We start from the raw sequence: 21470 nt of genomic DNA, 5'->3' as shown, positions 1-21470 counted from the left end.
CCGGGCTGGGTATCGGGGCACGTGGGTTTTGCCACTCGTGTCTTTGGACGTTGTTCAGTTGGTCCGGTATTTGTAAATAAGGGGTGCATGGGTGTGTACAAATGTCTGTTTCTATCTCCTCATGTATTTTGATGCCATTTCTTTTGAAGACACCAGGCGGCAGAATTACTGTGTTGGTTGGTTTTGAGATGAAATAAATCATCTTGTCTTTTGTATAAATAAGGTGTCTTCAGCATCTAAAGTTGGTAATTTTTATTTATGCATTGCTTAAACAATGACACTAATTTCACCCCTCTGTTGAAAATTGAGATCTTTGAATTTGCCCATTTCAGGTATTATTTCTTAGAACAGGAACTAGTCTGAGTAACGGCCTTGACCTCTCATTTTCTGTTAACCCCTCTTGTTGGGGGGGGGCGGTGTATGAATCCCAAAGTCGTTTGCCTATTTCGCATTCAATCCAGCATAAACAGAAGAGCCAGGAAAGTTACCTAGTCTCCATTTTATGGGTTCTGGGTAACTAACACCTCGTCCTCTCCACTGAGACAGACCAGATAGAAGCGGAAGGTGGAGCCACGGCAGGAGGCTGACAGTGTCCATTGCTTTGTTGCAGGCAGGGCTGGCTTGAGTCCTCTGGCCTGTGGCCACAGTAAGGCTTCCTAACTGCTCACCGTGTTTTCCAGTACCCCCCCCCCACCTCCGCCAGCCCCCACTGTGTGCCCTCCCCGCTGCCGTCCAGTGCTCACCCAGCCGAGGGCAGCAGTGGGCGGTGGAGCCATTCCTGACCCTCTCCCTTCCTTCCTCGCAGGCAGAGCCCTCTTCCCAGTATTTTATGTGTGGGTCAAAGTAGGATTACTAGAAGGAAGAGAAAATGGTCTTCCTGCAGTGATAAAATGGGCGCTGATTCAGACTCGTGCTTGGGCCAGGATGGGGCTGCTGATGGTGTTCTCTTAGGGCGTGTGATACCTTTTACACGATTATCCCCGTCAACCCTTAGAACAGCTCTAGGAGATAGTCCCCCATTTCTACTGATGAGAGAATTCAGGTTCTGAACGGTCATAGGATAAAACCAAGAGTGAAAACCCAAGAATTTTTTCTTGCCCGTTATGTCGTGCTGCTTCTTGGGTTGGTGACGGTAAGTGTAGCAGCTAATGTTTGCAGAGCACTTGCTGTGGGCCTGGCACACACCGTGATATCCATGTTCTAGCTGAAGTTACTGAGTCACAGGGGTTGTAATGCGTGAGCTCCTAGGTGGTGGGTTGCGGGGGGAGGTGTCTAGGGCCTGGGCCAGTCCTCGTACGTCGCACACCATCAGCAGTGCCGGTTCCCCTGCGAGAGTCTAGCCCCAGGCTACCACCAGTGTCTGTCCAGTTCCTCTGTCTAACATCTCGTCCCCCATCCTGGTCCCCATCCCCTCTTGTGTTTGCTCTTCCTGTGATCAGTTCCTCCAGTTTGTGTCTTGAGTGTCTCCTTCATTCACTCACGCTCTCTTCGCTGCACGCTCCACGCGGCAAGACATGTATGTCTGTCTTTCCTTCTCGCCTAGACCTGCGCTGCTGGTCCAGCCTACGAGGCGGAACAAACCCTTTCTTTGCTCTGCGGCTTCCTGAATTGTCCTCCTCTTCTTGTTTACTACACAGTTTTTCAAAAGAAATGTTTCAGGAGTTTACTGTTGTTGCTTCTAGTGCTCTGCTTTCCCTCTTTCTCTCCACCCTCAGCGGTTTGCCTCTTGAGCTCATTACCAGAAATGCCTCTGCAAAGCCCCCCTGTGGGCTTTCCCAGGTCCTCATCTTCCCGGACCCTGCAGCCCAATTCCGTGGACAGACCTCTCCTCGCTGAAACTCCCTCATCCCTTGACTTCTCCTTCAGTCTTCTCTTTCCAACCTCTTAACTGCGTGTGTTCTTGTGCATTGTCAATCACCCCAAACAGGAGGAGATGTGCACCTACTTGGCGTCCCTTACTTACTCTCCAGCAGGAAGGAGAAACCTTCTTCAGTAGGCCTGAGAGCTTCCCCTACAGGCCTGTCCCAACTCCAGCTTGAGCTGAGGCTTCTGTGGTTAATGCCACACTTGTAACTGGAAGGTTGTGCCTTTTGACCACCTTCACCCATTTCTCCACCCCCCACCCCCCACCTCTGGCAACTGTCAGTCTGACCTCTGTATCTCTGAGTTTGGTTTTTTTAGATTCCACATATAAGTGAGATCATACAGTATTCATCTTTCTCTGACTTATTTCACTTAGCCCAATGCCCTCAAGGTCCATCCATGCTGTTGCAAATGACAGGATTTTCTTCTTTTTTTATGGCTAAATAATATTCCCCAATGCCCTCAAGGTCCATCCATGCTGTTGCAAATGACAGGATTTTCTTCTTTTTTTATGGCTAAATAATATTCCTGTGTGTGTGTGTGTGTGTGTGTGTCACACGTTCTTTATCCACTCATGCTTCAGTAGACACTTGGGTTGTTTCCGTGTCTTGGCTCCTGTGATTAATGCTGCAGTGAACATGGGACTGCAGGTATCTTTTTTTTTTTTTTAAGGAACATTTATTTATTTATTTATTTTTGGCTGCGTTGGGTCTTCGCTGCTGCATGCGGGCTTTCTCTAGTTGTCTGCGCCACCAGGGAAGCCCTATGAATAATTTTTAAAATTAATTTATTATTTTTTAGTTTTGGTTGCATTGGGTCTTCCTTGCTGCGCATGGGCTTTCTCTAGTTGTCTTCTCATTGCAGTGGCTTTTCTTGTGGTGCACGGGCTTCAGTAGTTGTGGCACGTGGGCTCAGTAGTTGTGGCTCGCGGGCTCTAGAGCGCAGGCTCAGTAGTTGTGGTGCACGGGCTCAGTTGTTCCACAGCATGTGGGATCTTCCCGGACCAGGGATCGAACCGGTGTCCCCTGCGTTGGCAGGCAGATCTTAACCACTGCGCCACCAGGGAAGTCCCGCAGGTATCTTTTTGAGTTAGTGATTTTGTTTCTTTCGGGTATATACCCATAAGTGGGATTGCTGGATCATATGGTAGTTCTGTTTTTTTTTTTAATAGATCTTTATTGGAGTATAATTGCTTCACAATACCATGTTAGTTTCTGTTGCACAACAAAGCGAATCATCCATATGCATACACATGTCCCCATATCCCCTCGCTCTTGCGTCTCCCTCCCTCCCTCCCTATCCCACCCCTCTAGGTCATCGCAAAGCACCGAGCTGATCTCCCTGTGCTATGCGGCTGCTTCCCACTAGCTAGCTATTTTACATTTGGTAGTGTATGTATGTCCATGCCACTCTCACTTCGCCCCAGCTTCGCCCTCCCACCCCATGTCATCAAGTCCATTCTCTATGTCTACCTCTTTATTCTGCCCTGCAACTAGGTTCATCAGTACCATTTTTTTTTTTTAGATTCCTTATATATGTGTTAGCATACGGTATTTGTTTTTCTCTTTCTGACTTACTTCACTCTTTATGACAGACTCTAGGTCTATCCACATCACTACAAATAACTCAACTTCGTTTCTTTTTATGGCTGAGTAATATTCCATTGTAAATATATGTACCACATCTTCTTTATCCATTCGTCTGTCAGCGGACACTTAGGTTGCTTCCATGTCCTGGCTATTGTCAGTAGTGCTGCAGTGAACATTGTGGTACATGTCACTTTTTGAATTATGGTTTTCTCAGGGTATATGCCTAGTAGTGGGACTGCTGGGTCATATGGTAGTTCTATTTTCAGTTTTTTAAGGAACCTCCATACTGCTTTCCATAGTGGTTGTATCAATTTACATTCCCACCAGTAGTGTAGGAGGGTTCCCTTTTCACCACACCGTTTCCAGCATTTATTGTTTCTAGTTTTTTTGATAATGGCCGTTCTGACCCGCGTAAGGTGATACCTCATTGTAGTTTTGATTTGCGCTTCTCTAATAATTAATGATGTTGAGCATCTTTTCATGTGCCTCTTAGCCATCTGTATGTCTTCCTTGGTGAAATGTCCATTTAGGTCTTCCACCTGTTTTTTTAACTGGATTGTTTTTTTGATATTGAGCTCCATGAGCTGTTTGTATATACATGTAGCTGTCCAGTTTTCCCAGCACCACTTATTGAAGAGGCTGTCTTTTCTCCATTGTATGTTCTTACCTCCTTTGTCATAAATTAGATGCCTATATATATGTGGGTTTATCTCTGGGCATTCTATCCTGTACCATTGATCTGTATTTTTGTTTTTGTGCCAGTACCATACTGTCTTGATTACTGTAGCTTTGTGGTATAGGTTGAAGTCGGGAAGCCTGATTCCTCCAACTCTGTTTTTCTTTCTCAAGACTGCTTTGGCTATTTGGGGTCTTTTGTGTTTCCATACGAATTGTAAGATTTTTTGTTCTAATTCTGTAGTTTGGTAGTTTGATAGGGATTGCATTGAATCTGTAGATTGCTTTGGGTAGTATAGTCATTTTCACAATATTGATTCTTCCAGTCCAAGAACATGGTATATTTCTCCATCTGTTTATGTCATTTCTTTCATCAGTGTTTTATAGTTTTCTGAGTACAAGTCTTTCGCCTTCTTAGGCAGGTTTATTCCTAGGTATTTTATTCTTTTTGTTGCAATGGTAAATGGGAGTGTTTCCTTAATTTCTCTTTCTGATCTTCCGTTGTTAGTGTATAGGAATGCCAGAGATTTCTGTGCGTTAATTTGGCTGTCTTTTCTCCATTGTATGTTCTTGCCTCCTTTGTCATAAATTAGATGCCTATATATATGTGGGTGTATCTTCCTGAAACCTTACCAAATTCATTGATTAGTTCTAGTAGTTTTCTGGTGGCAGTTTAAGGATTTTCTATGTATAGTATCATGTCATGAGCAAATAGTGACGGTTTTACTTCTCTTTTCCAACTTGTATTCCTTTTATTTCTTTTTCTTCTCTGATTGCTGTGGCTAGGACTTCCAAAACTATGTTGAATAAAAGTGGCAAGAGTCTTGTTCCTGATCCTAGTGGAAATGCTTTCAGCTTTTCACCATTAAGTATGATGCTTGCTGTGGGTTTGTCATGTATGGCCTTTATTATGTTGAGGTAGGTTCCCTCTATGCCCATTTTCTGGAGAGTTGTTATCATAAACGGGTGTTGAATTTTGTTAAAAACTTTTTCTGAATCTATTGAGATAATCATATGGTTTTTATTCCTTAATTTGTTAATGTGGTGTATCACATTGATTGACTTGCGTGTATTGGAGAATCCTTGCATCCCTGGGATAAATCCCACTTGATCATGGTGTATGATACTTTTAATTGGTGTATCACATTGATTGATTTGCATATATTGAAGAATCCTTGCATCCCTGGGATAAATCCCACTTGATCATGGTGCATGATCCTTTTAATGTGCTGCTGGATTCTGTTTGCTAGTATTTTGTTGAGGATTTTTGCATCTATGTTCATCAGTGATATTGGTCTATAATTTTCTTTTTTTGTGATATCTTTTTCTGGTTTTGGTATCAGGGTGATGGTGGCTTCGTAGAACGAATTTGGGAGTGTTTCTCCCTCTGCAATCTTTTGGAAGAGTTTGAGAAGGATTCGTGTTAGGTCTCCTCTAAATGTTTGATAGAATTCTCCTGTGAAGCCATCTGGTCCTGGGCCTGCCTCTCCTGTTCTCCCCTCGGCTTCCTTCCTATGCCCCCAAGGACCCACGTGACCTGGAGAGGGGGCTTTGGGGGTCAGGAGACTGGCCTGGGAGCTCAGCAGGCTCCCTGGGCCCCAGTGAGCAGGGCAATCGCCCACTGCTCCTTTCTTGCTCCTCCCAGAGGGCCCCTCCCGCCTGCCTCTCCTGATCTCGCCGGCCTCCCTCCTATGCCCCCAGGACCCACCCGGCCTGGAGGGGGCTTTGGATTGCAGGGGGGACTGGCCTGGGAGCTCAGCAGGCTCCCCCGGTCCCAGTGGGGAGGGCAATTGCCCTCCGCTCCTCTCCCACTCCTCCTGGATGGCCCCTCCCGCCTGCTACTCCTGATCTCGCCGGCCTCCCTCCTATGCCCCCAGGACCCATGTGGCCTGGATGGGGCTTTGGGGGCTGTGGGAGCGGCTTGGAAGCTCAGCAGGCTCCCTGGCCCAAGTGGGCCAGGCAATCTCCCTCCACTCTTCTCCGGCTCTTCCTGGGAAGTCCCTCCCACCTGCCTCTCCTGATCTCCCCGGCCTCAGGGGTGCCGATTTTGTCTGGCCTCCACTTCTCCTCCCACCTCGGTCCCCCTACATCCTACTGGTTCACTCTGGGGTTCCTCCTGTCTCCTTGGGGGTCAGAGTCCCCCACCAGCGGCCGGCAAGCGCCCTGGTTGTGGGGAGAGGCTAACTCCACGTCTTCCCACAGTTCCACCTTGACTCCTCCTCCGGTAGTTCTATTTTTAATTTTTTAAGGAACCTCTGTACTGTTTTCCACAGTGTCTGCACCAATTTACATTCCTATCATGGTGCACAAGGGTTCCCTTTTTTCCGCAGCCTCACCGATACTTGTTATTTCTTGTCTTTTTGATGATAGCCATTTTAGCAGGTGTGAAGTGATATGTCACTGTGGTCTTCACCTGCAGTTCCCTAGCGATTAAGGATGTTGAGCACCTTTTCGTGTGCCTCTTGGCTGCGTGAGGATCTTCTTTGGAAAAATGTCTATTTGGATCCTTTGCCCACTTTTAAAAATTGTTTTGAAGACTTTTTTTTTTTTGCTGTGGACCATTTTTTTTTTTTTTTGGCAGATATAGTGCTCACTTATTCTCTCCATGTTTAAAAAAGAATTTTAAAATAACAAAATAATTTTATACACCATACAATTCAGGGTAGGGTTGGGCTCAGGAGACCACTTAGTTGTTCACAGTGTGGGCAGAACCCCCTGTCTCCAGACATTTTTTGAGCTAGTTTAACTTTCGGCTCTGAGTCCTGGTCCCAGTCTTGAAACCACAGAAAGTTAGTTAGGGGCTGGAATTTTCTCAGCCATAGGGATGAAGATCTTGTTCAGATGGGAGGAGAGAGCTTCCTGCACGGGACCAATAAAGCCTCTGATACAGAAACATGAGGAGGCAAGGGCAGAGGGCACTGGGGCTGAACCAGAGGGACCTGTTGTCGGGGGAGGCGGAGGAGCCCTCTCCCGATCCAGCATTTCCCTGTGCTCGCCCCTGTGTCTCCACTCAATAGAACAGGGGCTGCCTTAGAGCAGCAGCAGGCAGTAAATTTGATGGAGGAACTTTCTCCTAGTAGCTTCCAGAACCTGAAGACAGGGCCCAGTAGGAACTTCGACTGGATTCATGAGATCCCAGGATACCTGGGAGCTACAGGCCCTTGATTATTGAGGTGGCCCTGCCAATGGACCCAGCTCCTGGAAGGCACGGTCAGGTAGTTTTGCAAGGACAGCCCTTGACTAGGGCAGATGGACCTGCACAGTCACACTGGAGTGGGACAGATAGACTCCATACTGCTCAGACCAGAAATCAATGTCCTGGACCAAGTGTTCAAAAGACACAAAGCAGACAACCTTCTTAAGGTTGGAGAACACACGGCTAGCCTCAAAGGAGAAACTCTTTCTACACTGCTGGATGGGAAAAGGCAAAGGAAAGTAATGATGCAGGACGGCCTGGTTGGCATCTACAGGTTGGACAGTTAGCCCATATAAACTGTCAGTGTATTGTTGGTCTGTCCACCAGTCAGAGACACAAATCTCAGTCTTTCCACTGTCCAGGAATTCCGGCCACAGACCCTCCTCCTCCAGTTCCGACACCTGCTTCTTTTGACACCACCTGTAGGAAGACAGGAAGCTGGTCTGTATACAGGCCCTGGGAGTGACCTCCCAGTTTTCCTCTGCCCCCCAGGCATCTCCTCCAGTCGGCACCGTCCATTTCAGGAAGCCTTCTTCGCCATTGGGGTTCGGGAGGAGGTTGCGTCCTATGGGTCTGCTCTCGCAGAAGCAGCCCAGGACACAGGGCCTGGGGTCGTCGGCGGGGACAGGTAGGTGTGGAGGATGGGTGACAGGGTGGCGTGCCCTTGAGCCAGGATTCTCAGCCACAGGGCCTTGGCAGTCCACCAGGTCGTGCCAGCGCCGGCACACCTGGCGGCAGTGCCCGAGCAGAATGTGTTGGGGCACATGGCTCAGCACCATCACAAGCAGCTCCGATGACAGTTGGCCCAGACCCAGCGCCTCCTTGGGTTCGGGGTCCTGAGCGGGGACCCCCAGCGGGCAGGCCCCTGGAGGCTGAAGTGTACATGGTCTCCTCGCCAGGCCCGGCTGCCACTGCTTCTAGGGGGAGAGACATAGTGAACAGGAGGCATAGTAAGCAGATTATGTACTGTTGGGAAATTACTAAAAATAAAATCCCGAGCTTCTCGAGAGGGCGGAGTCAAGATGGGGGTGTGAGAAGACACGGAGTTTGCGTCTCCCTACAACGTCTCCCCACAACTAGGGCGCCTGCTGGATGCTGGTGGGGGACCTCAAGGCCCAAGGAGATGGGAGGAACCCCCAAGCGAACCGGTAGGACGTGGGGGGACTGAGGGGGGAAGAGAAGTGGAGGCCAGACAGGACCGGCACCCCTGAGGGGTGGCTGAGAGGGGCGAGGGGTTCCCACACCTGGAGGGACCCTTGGGGGCTCGGATCGGGGGTGGGGGGAGCGTGCCCAGCGTTTCCCCTGCCCAGTTGGCCGGGGAAGTCTGCCCAGCTCTCGGGCGGGGTCCTACGGCCTCAGAGTTCGCCTCCGGGCTGCGCTGGTCTTGGGGGCGCTGCGCTGGTCTTGGGGGCGTAGGAGGGAGGCAGGCAGGAGGGCACTCCAGGACCTGAGGAGAAGGAGCGGAGGGCGTTTGCCCCGCCCACTTGGGCCCGGAGAGCCTGCTGGGTTCCCAGGCCTGGTCCCCTGCGCCGCAGGCTCCCGTCCCCCCGCCCCACCACATTGGTCCTCTGATGGGGACCATTTTTAAAGTCTTTATTGAATTTGTTGCAGTGTTGCTCCTGTTTTATGTTTTGGTTTTTTGGCCACGAAGCATATGGGATCTTAGCTCCCCGACCAGGGATCGAACCCACACCCCCTGCACTGGAAGGGGAAGTCTTAACCACTGGACCACCAGGGAAGTCCCACTTTGCCCATGTTTTAATTGGATTTATTTTTGTTATTAATTTATGTGTTCCTTATATATTTTGGATATTAACCCCTTGTCAGATGTGTGGGTTGCAAAGTTTTCTCCCATTCTGTAGGTTGCCTTTTCATTTTGTTGATGGTTTCCTTTGCTCTGCAGAAGCTTTTTAGTTTCATGTAATCCCACTTATTTTTTTGTTGTTGTTGTTGCCTTTGCTTTTGGTGTCATATCCAAAAAATTATTGCCAAGACCAATGTCAGGGAGCTTAATACCTATGTTTTCTTCTTTATGGTTTCAGGTCTTACGTTCAAGTCCTTAATCCATGTCAAGTTAATTTTTGTGAGTGGTATAAGCTAGGGGTCTAGTTTCATTCTTTTGCATGTGAAGACCCAGTTTTCCCAGCACCATTTGTTGCAGGGACTGTCTTTCATCCATTGAGTGTTGTTGGTCTCTCTCTGTCTCCGGCCCTCCTCCTCACCCTCCATGGGACCGCCTCCTTCGTGACCTGCCTCGGTTATTGCTGCAGAGATGACTCTGGTAACTGCCTCCTTAGGTCCTGTCACTCCACCATCATGGCTGCCTTGGTCTCTCGTTTCCATCCTCTCTCTAGACACGTGCTTGGTGTCCTGCCAGCCCCTCAGACTTACACTTAAGGTTGGACTTGTCACCTGGCACAGCTGCTCTTCTCCAGCTTCCTCTTCTTGTTGACTTGTTCGGCATTTGTCATTAGAGACGCTCAAACCCCAGCGTCATTGTCACCCCCCGGTGGGCCCCTAACTTCCTGTCCTGTCCCACCAGCGGCTTCCTCCTGCTCTCGAGACGCTGCCCCCCAAGGCCGGGCACTTCCCTGATGTCCTTCCGGCAGCAGCAGCCGCTTCCTGGTCGTTGGCTCTGTCCAGCGCTGTGCTGAGCCCTTCACTTGGGTTTTATGATTTGATCCTTACTGCAGCCCTGTGAGCAGCTGGTTCTCTGAATTCCATTTTACAAGTGAGGAAACTAAGGCCGCAGGGGACGTACGGCCAGGGTCACCGAGCAGGCATGGCAGAGCCACAGTCTGATTTCAAAGCCCGCCTCGACGCTCCGTCACCTGGATCTCAGCTCTGACCATGGTTTCCTGCTCCCTGTTCAGTAAAACCCCACGTCTGTGGTCTGCCATTCCCCGCATGCCTTGGCCTGGCTCCAGGGTTCCTTTGGGGCAGCACCTGGCTCTTCCCTCGTGTCCATGACCCACAGGGAGCCCATGCAGTGACGGAGGCACGAGAGGGAGCAGGCCAGGGCTGGGTGGGCCCGAGGTGGGCGGTGCTGACACGGCAGCGACCGGAGGGAGCCCAGCCGGCGCGGCCAGAGAGGAGGCGAGCGCCGGAAAGCTTCTCGTCGGGTGTTTCTGCTTGGCGAGCTTGTCAGCTCTCCCCTTGTCTCAGGGCGTGGCTGCGACCAGTCATGAGGAGTGAGAAGCAGTCTGTGGTCTGCTGGTTGCTGCCTGTTTTAGGGCCCTTTTGTGTTTGGATGTGTTGAAATTTAGAGCAGAAATGAGCTTTTGACTGGCCAGCAGTGATGCCAGGAGTCCTCAGCTGGGGGGACAGGGAGCCCCCGGCCACCTCCTGTCACGTCCAGTCCTGCTGCGTCCCAGGCTGCACTTCACGGCATGCACGTGTCCCCGTGTCCCTGGGGTGAGGGCCAGTCTGGGTGCGTCCGGGGCGGGGTGGAGCGACAGGCGTGTGGAGCTGGCTTCGTGTTGTTCCAGAGGTGGGATGGAATGAAGTCATGAATTCACTCTCTCCGAGGGGGGAGTTTTCCCGGCCCTAAGGAGGGTGCTGTGGGAAACCGGGGCAGAGCCTGGCTGCGTCTGCTGCTGACGTGCGGGTCTGAGTGTGGGTGCCTGCCTGCGTGGCCGCCTTGCCCCGGGTGGTCACCCCGTGCTGGGTGGCCCTCGGCTCCCAGGGGCCTGCTGTTCCCTCCCGCGCGGCTGTGGCTCGGGCTGTCCCGGGACGGGTGCCGTGACCTGATGGGCTGCGTGGTGGCTGCTGCCTTCTCGGTGGAGCTGCGTCCACGGCCAGCACCACCGAGGCTCCCAGCTCGGAGCCCCTGGAGAGCCTGGTCACTCAGTGGGGAGGACGGGACAGTGGGAGCGCCGGCTTCCTTGGCTGCTCCATTAAGGAGCAGAATGTCAAGCTGGAATTTTCTAAGTGCCAAAGGCTGTGAACGTGTCAATGTAGGAAAGAGCCCTGTGTGTATCTTTTTTGTGTACAAGCTTCACGTGGTCGCGAAGTGTTGGACCGCGATGTGTTTCCCCGTGATCGGTTTTCTTTTTGGTTTGTTTCTAGGGACATTCCGGAGAATCACTGCAGCTGCCTCGAGACTCCTGACGGACGGCGCGGACGGCAGCTTCTATGGCCTGGAGAGCTTGAACGCGTGGGCGCGCTCCATGGTCCCCACCCACCCGGCCCTGGTGCTGCTCTGGTGCCAGATCCTGCTGCTTGTCAGCCACACCGACCACCGCTGGTGGGCAGAGCTGCAGCAGACCCCCAAGTACGTGCGCCCTGCTCCGAGCGGCCCGGCTCCGTTCTCACGAGCCTTTGTAAAGATTCCACCGCGTGGAAGGACGCTCTAGTGTAGGGAAAATGTGGTCCGGCTGCAGGCATTCACAATAGCCGCTGCTTTTCACACGTGGTGTCTTTGACAAGTTCTTTGACACTGTTCTGTCCTACGGGCCGTTTTTGTCATGCTGTGTCCCTCCTGCTGGGTTCTCATCCTTGAATTGGTTCCAGAGCCAGACATGTTGCGATGGCTTAACTTCATTATAAGTTAAATGTGGTTCTGGTTATTCTTAGATAATGAAGAAATTATTTAGCAGCCTTTCAGAACTACTTGGAAATACCTTATTTTTTATCATTCAAGAAGACTTGTTAAGTATCTGATTGTGGGTGGCCCTCTTTTTGCAAAAAGTTGTCAGGTCTGAGTCTCTGTTTCTAGGCACCCTCTTGCTCAGCCATTTGTACATAGGTGGAGAGAAAAGATTTGATTTCCGTCCCCCCCACCCCCACCCCCCACCCCGCAGCTGAGTCCTCAGTGCAGTGTTTCTGGAAGACTCAAGAGCCGACGGCGAGGAGAGAAAGCTCTGGATATAGGAGACTGCAGGGGCTGCAGGGTTGAGGTCAGCTCCTCTCTGCTCAGCACGGAAAGACAGCCAAGTGAGGCCGTGGGTCCCGCGTTGGCTGGTCCACTGCTCTCAGGTGGAAAGGCCCACATGAGCAGGAGTATTACACCTCTGCCCTGTGCTATATGTTGTGGGAAATGCAAAGGAAAAATAATCGCTGCTTCCTGCCCTCCAAGCGCTTACGGTTAGTTGGGGAGGACAGAGCAGTGAAAGCATTTGACATGCTTAGAGAACAGTTTAAGCCTGTCATGATGACTTAAGTATTATAAGAGTCGGAAACAGAAAAGCAGTGTCTTCTACTTCAGAGCTTCTTCACTGTGCATATAAATCAGCTGGGGAGCTTGTTCAAATCAGATTCCGATTCAGCAGATGGCTGATGGGGCCTGAGACTCTGCATTTCTACCAGGCTCCTGGGGGTACCAGTGCTCTGATCCATGGAGTACGCTCTGAGCAGTGAGACCCTGGGTCCTTGAGGATTTTGCCTCAGAGCACCCAGGGGGCTTGTTCCAAGGACCAAGCCTATGCTCCAGCCCACCGTCGGACCGGATGGCTGGGCACCGTAGGAATTAGGGTCCTGGGCTCTTGTGTTATTGCAGCCTCCCCAGTAGCCTCCCTGGACACCAAGGGCAGGACTTGAGTTAGCTGATAATACTAACAGATGCTGGGTGGGTGGACGGTAAGTGAGAAGGCATCCACCACCCAAATGGATCCCTCAGCCCGTGTTTCTTAGCTTCTCCCCCACTCTCCTCCTCCTCCTCCTCCTCCTCCTCCTCCTCTTCCTCTTCCTCCTCTTCCTCCGCCTTTGTACATATGGTGGGCGGTGAGGGCAGAGGCCGACCTGGAGTGGGTTCAAGAGGAAATGGGAGGGCAGACCCCAGTCTGATGAATGGAGGGCCTTCCACAGAAGACTCACGTGGGCTCTCCAGCAGTGTCAGTCAGTGTCATGGAAGATACAGAACTGTTTGCTTGGATGAAAAGACGTAAGAGTGCATGACAAACAGGTACAGTTTTATGATCCTTGATTACAGTCTGGATCTGGGGGATGAAACCACTAGAAAGGCCATTATTGGGTCAACAAGCTGCATTTGAATCTGAGCTCTACATAACCTGTTGCTTTTGGTTATGAGTAGTTCTTAGGGGACACACTTGCTGAGGTATTTAGGGGTGCAGTCTCTTGACCTGCAGATTACTCTCAAATGGTACAGCCTCCCAGATTGCGTGTGTGTACAGCGTGCACGAGTGTCGAGTGTGTGTGGGGTGTGTGTGTGGGGGGGGGCACGTGCATGTGTGTGGTGTGCGCGCCTGAGCCAAAGGTGGCGACTTGCTAGTGGTTGAATCTAGGTGAAGAGTGTGTCGCTGTTAATTGAATTATTCTTCCAGCTTTTATATCAGCTTGAAAGTTTTCAAAATAAAAGTTAAGGAAAAATGATGATGGAAGCGAGACATTTAGAGAGCAGCTCTACACAGCGGTTAGGAGGAGGTTCGCTCTGGAGGGAAACAGAGACATGGGAAATGAGGACATGAGAGAGTTTCTAGATGAGAGAACGAATAGCATGGGTGACCCCTTACAGAAGAGAGCGTTATCCTAGAGTTGGCAAGAGCAGATGGGATCTAAGGGACGGACATTGGCTTAATGATATTGATTTATTTTTTGCCAGCTTTTTATAGTTCAACTTACATTTTCCTGATTTCTCTCCGTATATTAGCAGATATGGGAAACTCACTGATTCTGGGTTCTCAGCTCAGTCATTATTTCCTCAGGGAAGCCTTCCTGACTTCTCTTTGATTGGTGAAGTCTCACTATTTGCTCTTACCCCAACCTTTGCCTCTTTTTTGTGGCATGTGTTGAGTCTGTAATTTGACATTTATTTGTGTGATAATTTGGTTAATATCTCTCCCTCTAGATCATAATTCCCACAAGGGCCCTCATTGTGTTCCCAGCACTAACATGAGTTAGTGATTTAATCACCCTGATAATAGAAATAATAATAATGTATTGGTAAAGACCTTTTATATATAGGTCACTAGCACTTATATAGCATTAAGTGCCAGATATTGTTCTGTGGGCTTTCCACGGTGATAAGTTATTAAAATCTCTCGAAATGCATGTATATTATAGACAAGGAAACTTCTTTTCCCAGAGAAGTTAAATAACTTGCCCACTGTCACACATTAACAGACATGTGTGCATGCATGGTTCCCCCAACTCGATTATTTTCACCTATTATAGCTGAAACTGTCATATAAGTGTGGGTTTATTTCTAGGCTCTCTATTTTCTGTTCCATTGATCTGTGTCTCTGGTTTTATGTCAACACTGTACTGCTTTGATTACTGTGGCTTTGTAGTGTAGTTTGAAATCAGGGAGCGTGATACCTCCAGTTTTGTTCTTCTTTCTCAAGATTGCTTTTGGCTGTTCAGAGTCTTTTGTGTAATGTAAATGTAAATTTTAGAATTTTTTGTTCAAGTTCTGTGAAAAATGCCATTGGAATTTGGATGGGGATTGCATTGAATCTGTAGGTTGCTTTGTGTGGTATGAACATTTTAACAATATTAATTCTTCTAATCCATGAGCATGGAATATCTTTCCATTTATTTTTGTCTTCTTTAGCTTCTTTCATCAGTGTCTTTCAGTGTATAGTTCTTTCACCTCCTTGGTTAAATTTATTACTAGGTATTTTATTATTTTGATGCAATTGTAAATGGGATTATTTCCTTAATTTCTCTTTCTGATAGTTTGTTATTTGTGTATAGAAATACAACAGATTTCTGTATATTGATTTTGTATCCTGCAATTTTACTGAATTCATTGATTACTTCTAACAGGTTTTTAGTGGACTCCTTAGGGTTTTCTATGTACAGTATCATGTCATCTGTAAGTAGTAAAAATTATACTTCTTTCTGACTTGAATGCCTTTTATTTCTTTTTCTTGCCTAATTGCTTTGGCTAGGACTTCCAATACTATGCTGAATAAAAGTGGTGAGAATAGGGATCCTTGTCTTGTTCCTGATCTTAAAGGAAGAGCTTTTAGCTCTTCACCATTGAGTATGATGTTAGCTGTGGGCTTGTCACATATGGCCTTTATTATGTTGAGGTACGTTCTCTCTGAACCCATTTTATTGAGAGTTTTTATCATAAATAGATGTTGACGTTTGTCAAATGCTTCTGCATCCATTGAGATGATCATATATTTTTTATTCTTCATTTTGTTAACATGATGTATTTTATCGATTGACTTATGGATGCTGAACTATCCTTGCATCCGTGGAATAAATCCCACTTATCATGGTATATGATCCTTTAAATGTACTGTTGAATTCAGTTTGCTAATATCTTGTTGAGGATTTTTGCATCTATGTTCATCAAGGATATTGCCCTGTGATTTTCTTTTTTTTGTGGTGTCCTTGTCTGGTTTTGATGATGAGTGTCTCTATTTCCAAAAGATAATAAAAATGAATTACTAGAAGTTTGGAATACAAAGTACAAGTCATTATTTTCTATCTGTGTACTCAGCAGATATAGAACTGCTCTATCAGTCGTTACAGAGGTTCTGTATGCAGCTCAGCGCTGGCTCTCAGATGAGCACGGGCTCCCAGGCCACACTTCCTGGAAGTACCCATGGTTGCTACAGTGGGGTCCGCTCTTGTCTGCTTCTTATTTTGGGGATTAAATCATCATAGTCTTATGATTTGCTTTCTACCTGTCCTACCTTTTGGTGGACAGTTAGGGTCCTGCATACGCAGTCATCTTTTTTTGGGGAAGTTCATTTGCTATCAGTAGCTGGCAGTGTCTGTCCTGAGGTCTTGGGGGCTTGCCCTCCTACAAACTGGGACTAAATTTGGGTTGACATTGGACCTTCTTTGTGTCCACTGCTAATGTTTGAACTGCAAATTCTCCCCTTCTCTTTCAGAGGCTTTTTCCCCTATAGCTATACTATTGCAAAACACAGAATTACAGCTTGAATGTAAGTCATGTTAGGGCTGGCAGGAGGGCTGACTGAGAAAGGAAAGGTTTTTTGTTTGTTAGTTTTTAATTGACATATAATTTACAGTACAGTAGAATGTACTCTTTTGTACCCGATATAGTCAGGTCACCACCACCACAATCAAGAGTTAGACCAGTATCATCACTTCAGAGAATTCCCTCCTGTCCCTGTGCAGCCACCCCCTCCCCCTTCCCCTCCCTCGGTAACCACTGATCCATGTTCTGTCGTGATAGAATTTTTAAAACAATTCTCTTCTAAATCCTGAGGCGTTAACAGGAAGAGTTGACACATTTCAGAATATTCTAGTCCTGGTGTCATCTTCGTCTCCACTAAGCCTTAGCAGAGACTTGTAGGCTCTTGGCCGCTGAGGCGAGGGGATTGTCTTACCCTCAAGTCAGAGGGCTGTTTGGGAGCGTGGCAACTACTGTGTTTTAAGAGTTGTGGCCGGTATGGAGAGTCCCAAAGTTTGTAGTTCTCATCTCCTTAGGAAGAAAAAAGACAAGGTGAGAAGAAGTAAAGATGAAGTGAAATAGCCTTCACGAGTGGGGAATTAATTTTGCAGAAATGCTTTTAAACGGGGTTTCCATAATAGCATAGACACTGTGGGCATGCTTAGGGTTGTAACTTTTCGTTGGTAATTGAAGAGTAAAGTATGGAAATGCAAAGGTTTTCTTCTGTCACTTGACGGCTTTCATAGCAAGCTAAAACCAGGAATTTCAAAAGCAATAGCTGTGCCATCAGACATAGCCAGTGAGATAAGAGCGCTGACGGAATGTGCAACTTCGTGGTGGATTTTGCCTTTCAGTCAAGCATTTAAATTTTCTGCCTGTTAGATCCTCTGTTTATTTTAGTTTTCCATATGTGCTTTATCATAGCTCAGAAACAGATCACTAAGAGTAGATCTTACACATCATTCTGATGTGGCAGTGTTTAAAGTTACTGTCTGCTTTAGAACTGGGACTAAACGACAGTCATCTTCAGTGTTTTGAAAATAAGCCGGCTGTCATCTCAGAAACGCTGTCAGAGCTTCTGTTGCTCCTTCTAGAAGACGCAGTCTGTCCAGCACGAAGTCACTTAGTCCCCAGATGTCTGAAGAGGACGAGGATTCTGATGTGGCTTCCAAACTGGGAATGTGCAATAGAGAAATAGTACGAAGAGGAGCTCTCATTCTCTTCTGCGATTATGTCGTAAGTTTGAAATGGCAAGGAGGGGCGGGTTGGGGGCTGGAAAACACCTCGTGCGGATGATACCTCTACAGACTGACTTCCACCGTCCGTCACTCCACCAGAATGAAAGACTAAAATTAAAGTTGAATCCTGCTCCCAAGTATAATTGGAAATCAGGCTTGGCGTCCAGCCCTGGCAGTTTAAGTTTGTCTGTAAAAGATTCAGTGGGCAGTCACTTGCTCTGCACCCCTCGCAGTGCTGGGCGCCTTTGTTGTTTTGAGGGACGCCATGGAGTAACAATAATAATAAAAAGAAGTTACAAGTTTGACTGAGTGAGGTTCTGATTAAAAAATTTTTTTTAATCTGTGGAAAAGGTGTTAGAATGTTAATTGCTGCATTTTTAGATTCCTGTTTGAATGACATTCTTTTAAAAAATAACTTTTGTGGAATTTTTGACCATAAAACTAAAGTCTCTTGTTCAATACAAAAAATTTACAAAAACCAAATAAGTAAACAGAAGAAAATAAAATCTGTAATCGTATTACTCAGAGAGAACCCGTTGTTCCGCTCTCACTGGGATCTGATAACCTTTTCCAGGCTGATAGAAAGTGCTGCCTTCCTTTGGTGCAGACATGGTGCCATGAAGGCCGCTGTCATTCAGCAGCGCATCGGAAAAGGAGTAGAGTCCTTCACCTGAGCTGCTTGCTGAGATCTTTTTTGCCATGATAGCAATTTGTTAATACTTTTGTTTTACATTCTTTTTTTGTTTTTGTAAATTTATTCATTTTTGGCTGCATTGGGTCTTCATTGCTGTGCGTGGGCTTTCTCTAGTTGCGGCGAGCAGGAGCTACTCTTCGTTGTGGAGTGCAGCTTCTCATTGCGGTGGCTTCTCTTGTTGTGGAGCATGGGCTCTAGGCACGCGGGCTTCAGTAGTTGTGGCTCGCAGGCTCAGTAGTTGTGGCTCACGGGCTTAGTTGCTCCGCGGCATATGGGATCTTCCCAGGCCAGGGCTTGAACCCGTGTTCCCTGCATTGGCAGGCGGATTCTTAACCACTGCACCACCAGGGAAGCCCCTTGCTTTACATTCTTGATGCTGAAATAGTTTTTCTACCTTGTTCCACTTTTGAGAAATAATTTGATATAGTTATATAATGCTGTTTTCACAGAAAAGTAAGAAAAATATTTATTTTATAAGTTAATACTATCAAATTATCCCACAGGAAAAGTATTAAGCATTAACCAGATGCCAAAAAATATATCTCGTTTTATAATTTCTGCCTAGGGTCATGAATTACAGTGAAAAGGCAACATATGTATTGGGTTGGCCAAAAAGTTTGTTCGGCTTTAGGTAAAAATAACATTTTTCATTTTCACCAATAACTTTTTTTTTTTAAATATTTATTTATTTAGGCTGCACCTAAGGTCTCAGTTGCGGCATGCAGGATTTTTTGGTTGTGGCGCGCGAGCTCTTAGTTGTGGCTTGCAAACTCTTAGTTGCAGCATGTGGGATCTAGTTCCCCGACCAGCGATCGAACCTGGGCCCCCCGGAATTGGGAGCACGGACCACCCCCCACTGGACCACCAGGGAAGTCCCACCAAGAACTTCATTGAACAACGTATTCATTAACCGAACAAACTTTTTGGCCAACCCAAAATTTAAAACTGTATTTTTCTCATTTCCTTATAAATCTTACATGAAATTTCTTCCCTTAAGATCCATTTGATCTGTGGGAACCATTCATATTTTGGATTCAGGAATTCTATCAAAACTGTGACAGTTACAGGAAATTCTTTTTTTCCACTGACCTGTCACGAAATTGCAGCGAGGGTAACTGGAGAATTCCCGTCAGGAGGCTGGACTGAGGCCTGGGCGAGGCAGGGCTTGCCCTGGACGGGAGCACCAGCTGCTCTCGTGTCTCAGCTCGGGCCAGTCACGCCGTTCCCGCTTCCGTCGGGAGGCACCAGGCTCTCAGGTGCCCCAGACCCCCCGCGTCCCTGGGCCACGCTCCCCTCCTCCTGTGTCCCTGAGCTGTGCCGCTGGGGCACACTTCCCTGGGGCCTGACTTTGGACAGCTCAGCTGTGGTGCACAGTTGTGGGTGCCGGCTCTGTAAAGTGTGTTGTCACCTCGTCCGTTATGGTGGTCAAACACTAAATACTTTCAGTGAGGATTATAATTTGGAGTTGGTTTTCTCCTTCCTACCACTTCTGGCCTTTTCTGTGGCGCTAGTGTCTGCTCTTGCCTTGTCCACTAGAAGATGGCCTTTCATTGTTGTCTTGTCCTCAGTGCCAGAACCTGCACGATTCAGAGCACTTAACCTGGCTCATCGTCAACCATATTCAGGATCTGATCAGCCTGTCCCACGAGCCTCCCGTGCAGGACTTCATTAGTGCTGTCCATCGGAATTCCGCGGCCAGTGGCCTTTTCATCCAGGCAATTCAGTCTCGTTGTGAAAATCTTTCAACTGTAAGTCTCCCTGGTGCCGGCTGTTGCCAGTTTTCTCTGCCTTAAAAATGGAGGGTTGGCTTTTTTTTTTTTTTTTTTTTGTGGTACGCGAGCCTCTCAGTGTTGTGGCCTCCCCCGTTGCGGAGCACAGGCTCCGGACGCACAGGCTCAGCGGCCATGGCTCACGGGCCCAGCCGCACCGCGACATGGCGGATCTTCCCAGACCGGGGCACGAACCCGTGTCCCCTGTATCGGCAGGCGGACTCTCAACCACTGTGCCACCAGGGAAGCCCAGGGTTGGCATTTTTAAACTGCTGTTTCCAGCGGGCAAAACCCTCTGCTCTCATTTCTCTCCTTCTCTCAAACCGCAGCCCACCACACTGAAGAAAACCCTCCAGTGCCTGGAAGGGATCCACCTGAGCCAGTCGGGCGCCGTGCTGACGCTGTACGTGGACAAGCTTTTGTGTACTCCATTCCGTGTGCTGGCTCACATGGTCGACACCCTTGCTTGTCGCCGGGTGGAGATGCTTCTGGCTGCAAATTTACAGGTACTGGGAGAAAACACGGATGTCGTTTTTCACTGAAAACCTGGCGGGGCAGGCGGAACACTTGGCTGGCGCCTCCTCCACGGGGATAGTCTTCATGTGGCCACCGAGGGGAGCGTGCAACACGGATGAACTGGTCATTCCTTGTGCGTCCGATATGGGTGCTTCCTGTACTTCTTCTAGTCTGCCTTTGCTACCAGAGCCGGACATGCCCCTTTATCTTCTGTAAATGAGCACAGGTGACTTTGACTCTTGTGCGTTGCAACCCCACTGACGTGTTCTTGTCTGCTTCAGAACAGCACGGCCCAGCTGCCGGCAGAAGAGCTCAGCAGGATCCAGGAGCACCTGCAGAGCAGCGGGTTAGCGCAGAGGTAACGCCGGGGCCGGGTGCTCCTTGCTTTTTGCATGTAAAGACTAGGGTTTGTGAGGGCACAGACTCACAGGATGAGAGGCTGGCGTGCTGTATTGGTGGGTTCACTGCAGAAGGGCCTTGAGAGAGAGCCTTCCGAAATTAACACAGTTGGATCTCAACATGTACACAGTGAGGACCAGCTGGCAGTGTCAGCTCTTCCGCGATGATGCGCCGTGGCTGTGTGAGGGTGGCGTGTGTTCCTGTGGCCTCCACTCACCATCTGCGATGAGTCATCGATCAGCTCTGGCTTAGCAAAAATCAAAGCCTGTGATCTAATTGCTAAATAAGACCTGGCAGAGCTGCAGTGGTAAATGGGAGTGTTTTCTTAATTTCACTCTCAGATTTTTCATCATTAGTGTATAAGAATGCCAGAGATTTCTGTGCATTAATTTTGTATCCTGCTACTTTACCAAATTCATTGATTAGCTCTAGTAGTCTTCTGGTAGCATCCTTAGGATTCTCTATGTATAGTATCATGTCATCTGCAAACAGTGACAGCTTTACTTCTTTTCCGATTTGGATTCCTTTTATTTCTTTTTCTTCTCTGATTGCTGTGGCTAGAACTTCCAAAACTATGTTGAATAAGAGTGGTGAGAGTGGGCAACCTTGTCTTGTTCCTGATCTTAGTGGAAATGGTTTCAGTTTTTCACCATTGAGAACAATGCTGGCTGTAGGTTTGTCATATATGGCCTTTA

At 48.2% G+C, this 21470-nt stretch overlaps 1 protein-coding gene across 9 annotated transcripts in view; it reads left to right on the top strand.

Moving 5' to 3' along the window:
* HTT (huntingtin) overlaps positions 1 to 21470 on the top strand; it is a 144400-nt gene that overhangs the window by 91298 nt on the left and 31632 nt on the right. For 8 of the 9 annotated variants that reach the window (XM_024119229.3, XM_055086250.1, XM_024119226.3 and 5 more), the window contains 5 exons: positions 11392 to 11596; positions 17254 to 17395; positions 19660 to 19839; positions 20190 to 20366; positions 20658 to 20734. In XM_024119229.3, coding sequence (XP_023974997.1) covers positions 11392 to 11596; positions 17254 to 17395; positions 19660 to 19839; positions 20190 to 20366; positions 20658 to 20734 — 781 coding nt within the window. The remainder of the gene's footprint in view (positions 1 to 11391; positions 11597 to 17253; positions 17396 to 19659; positions 19840 to 20189; positions 20367 to 20657; positions 20735 to 21470) is intronic. The other variant, XM_055086247.1, reaches the window with a different exon arrangement.

Source organism: Physeter macrocephalus, chromosome 7 (assembly GCF_002837175.3).
Source record: "Physeter macrocephalus isolate SW-GA chromosome 7, ASM283717v5, whole genome shotgun sequence".
Classification (NCBI taxonomy): Eukaryota; Metazoa; Chordata; class Mammalia; order Artiodactyla; family Physeteridae; genus Physeter; species Physeter macrocephalus.
The sequence above is the reverse complement of the archived record's forward strand: the minus strand, read 5'-3'. Positions and strand labels throughout refer to the sequence as shown.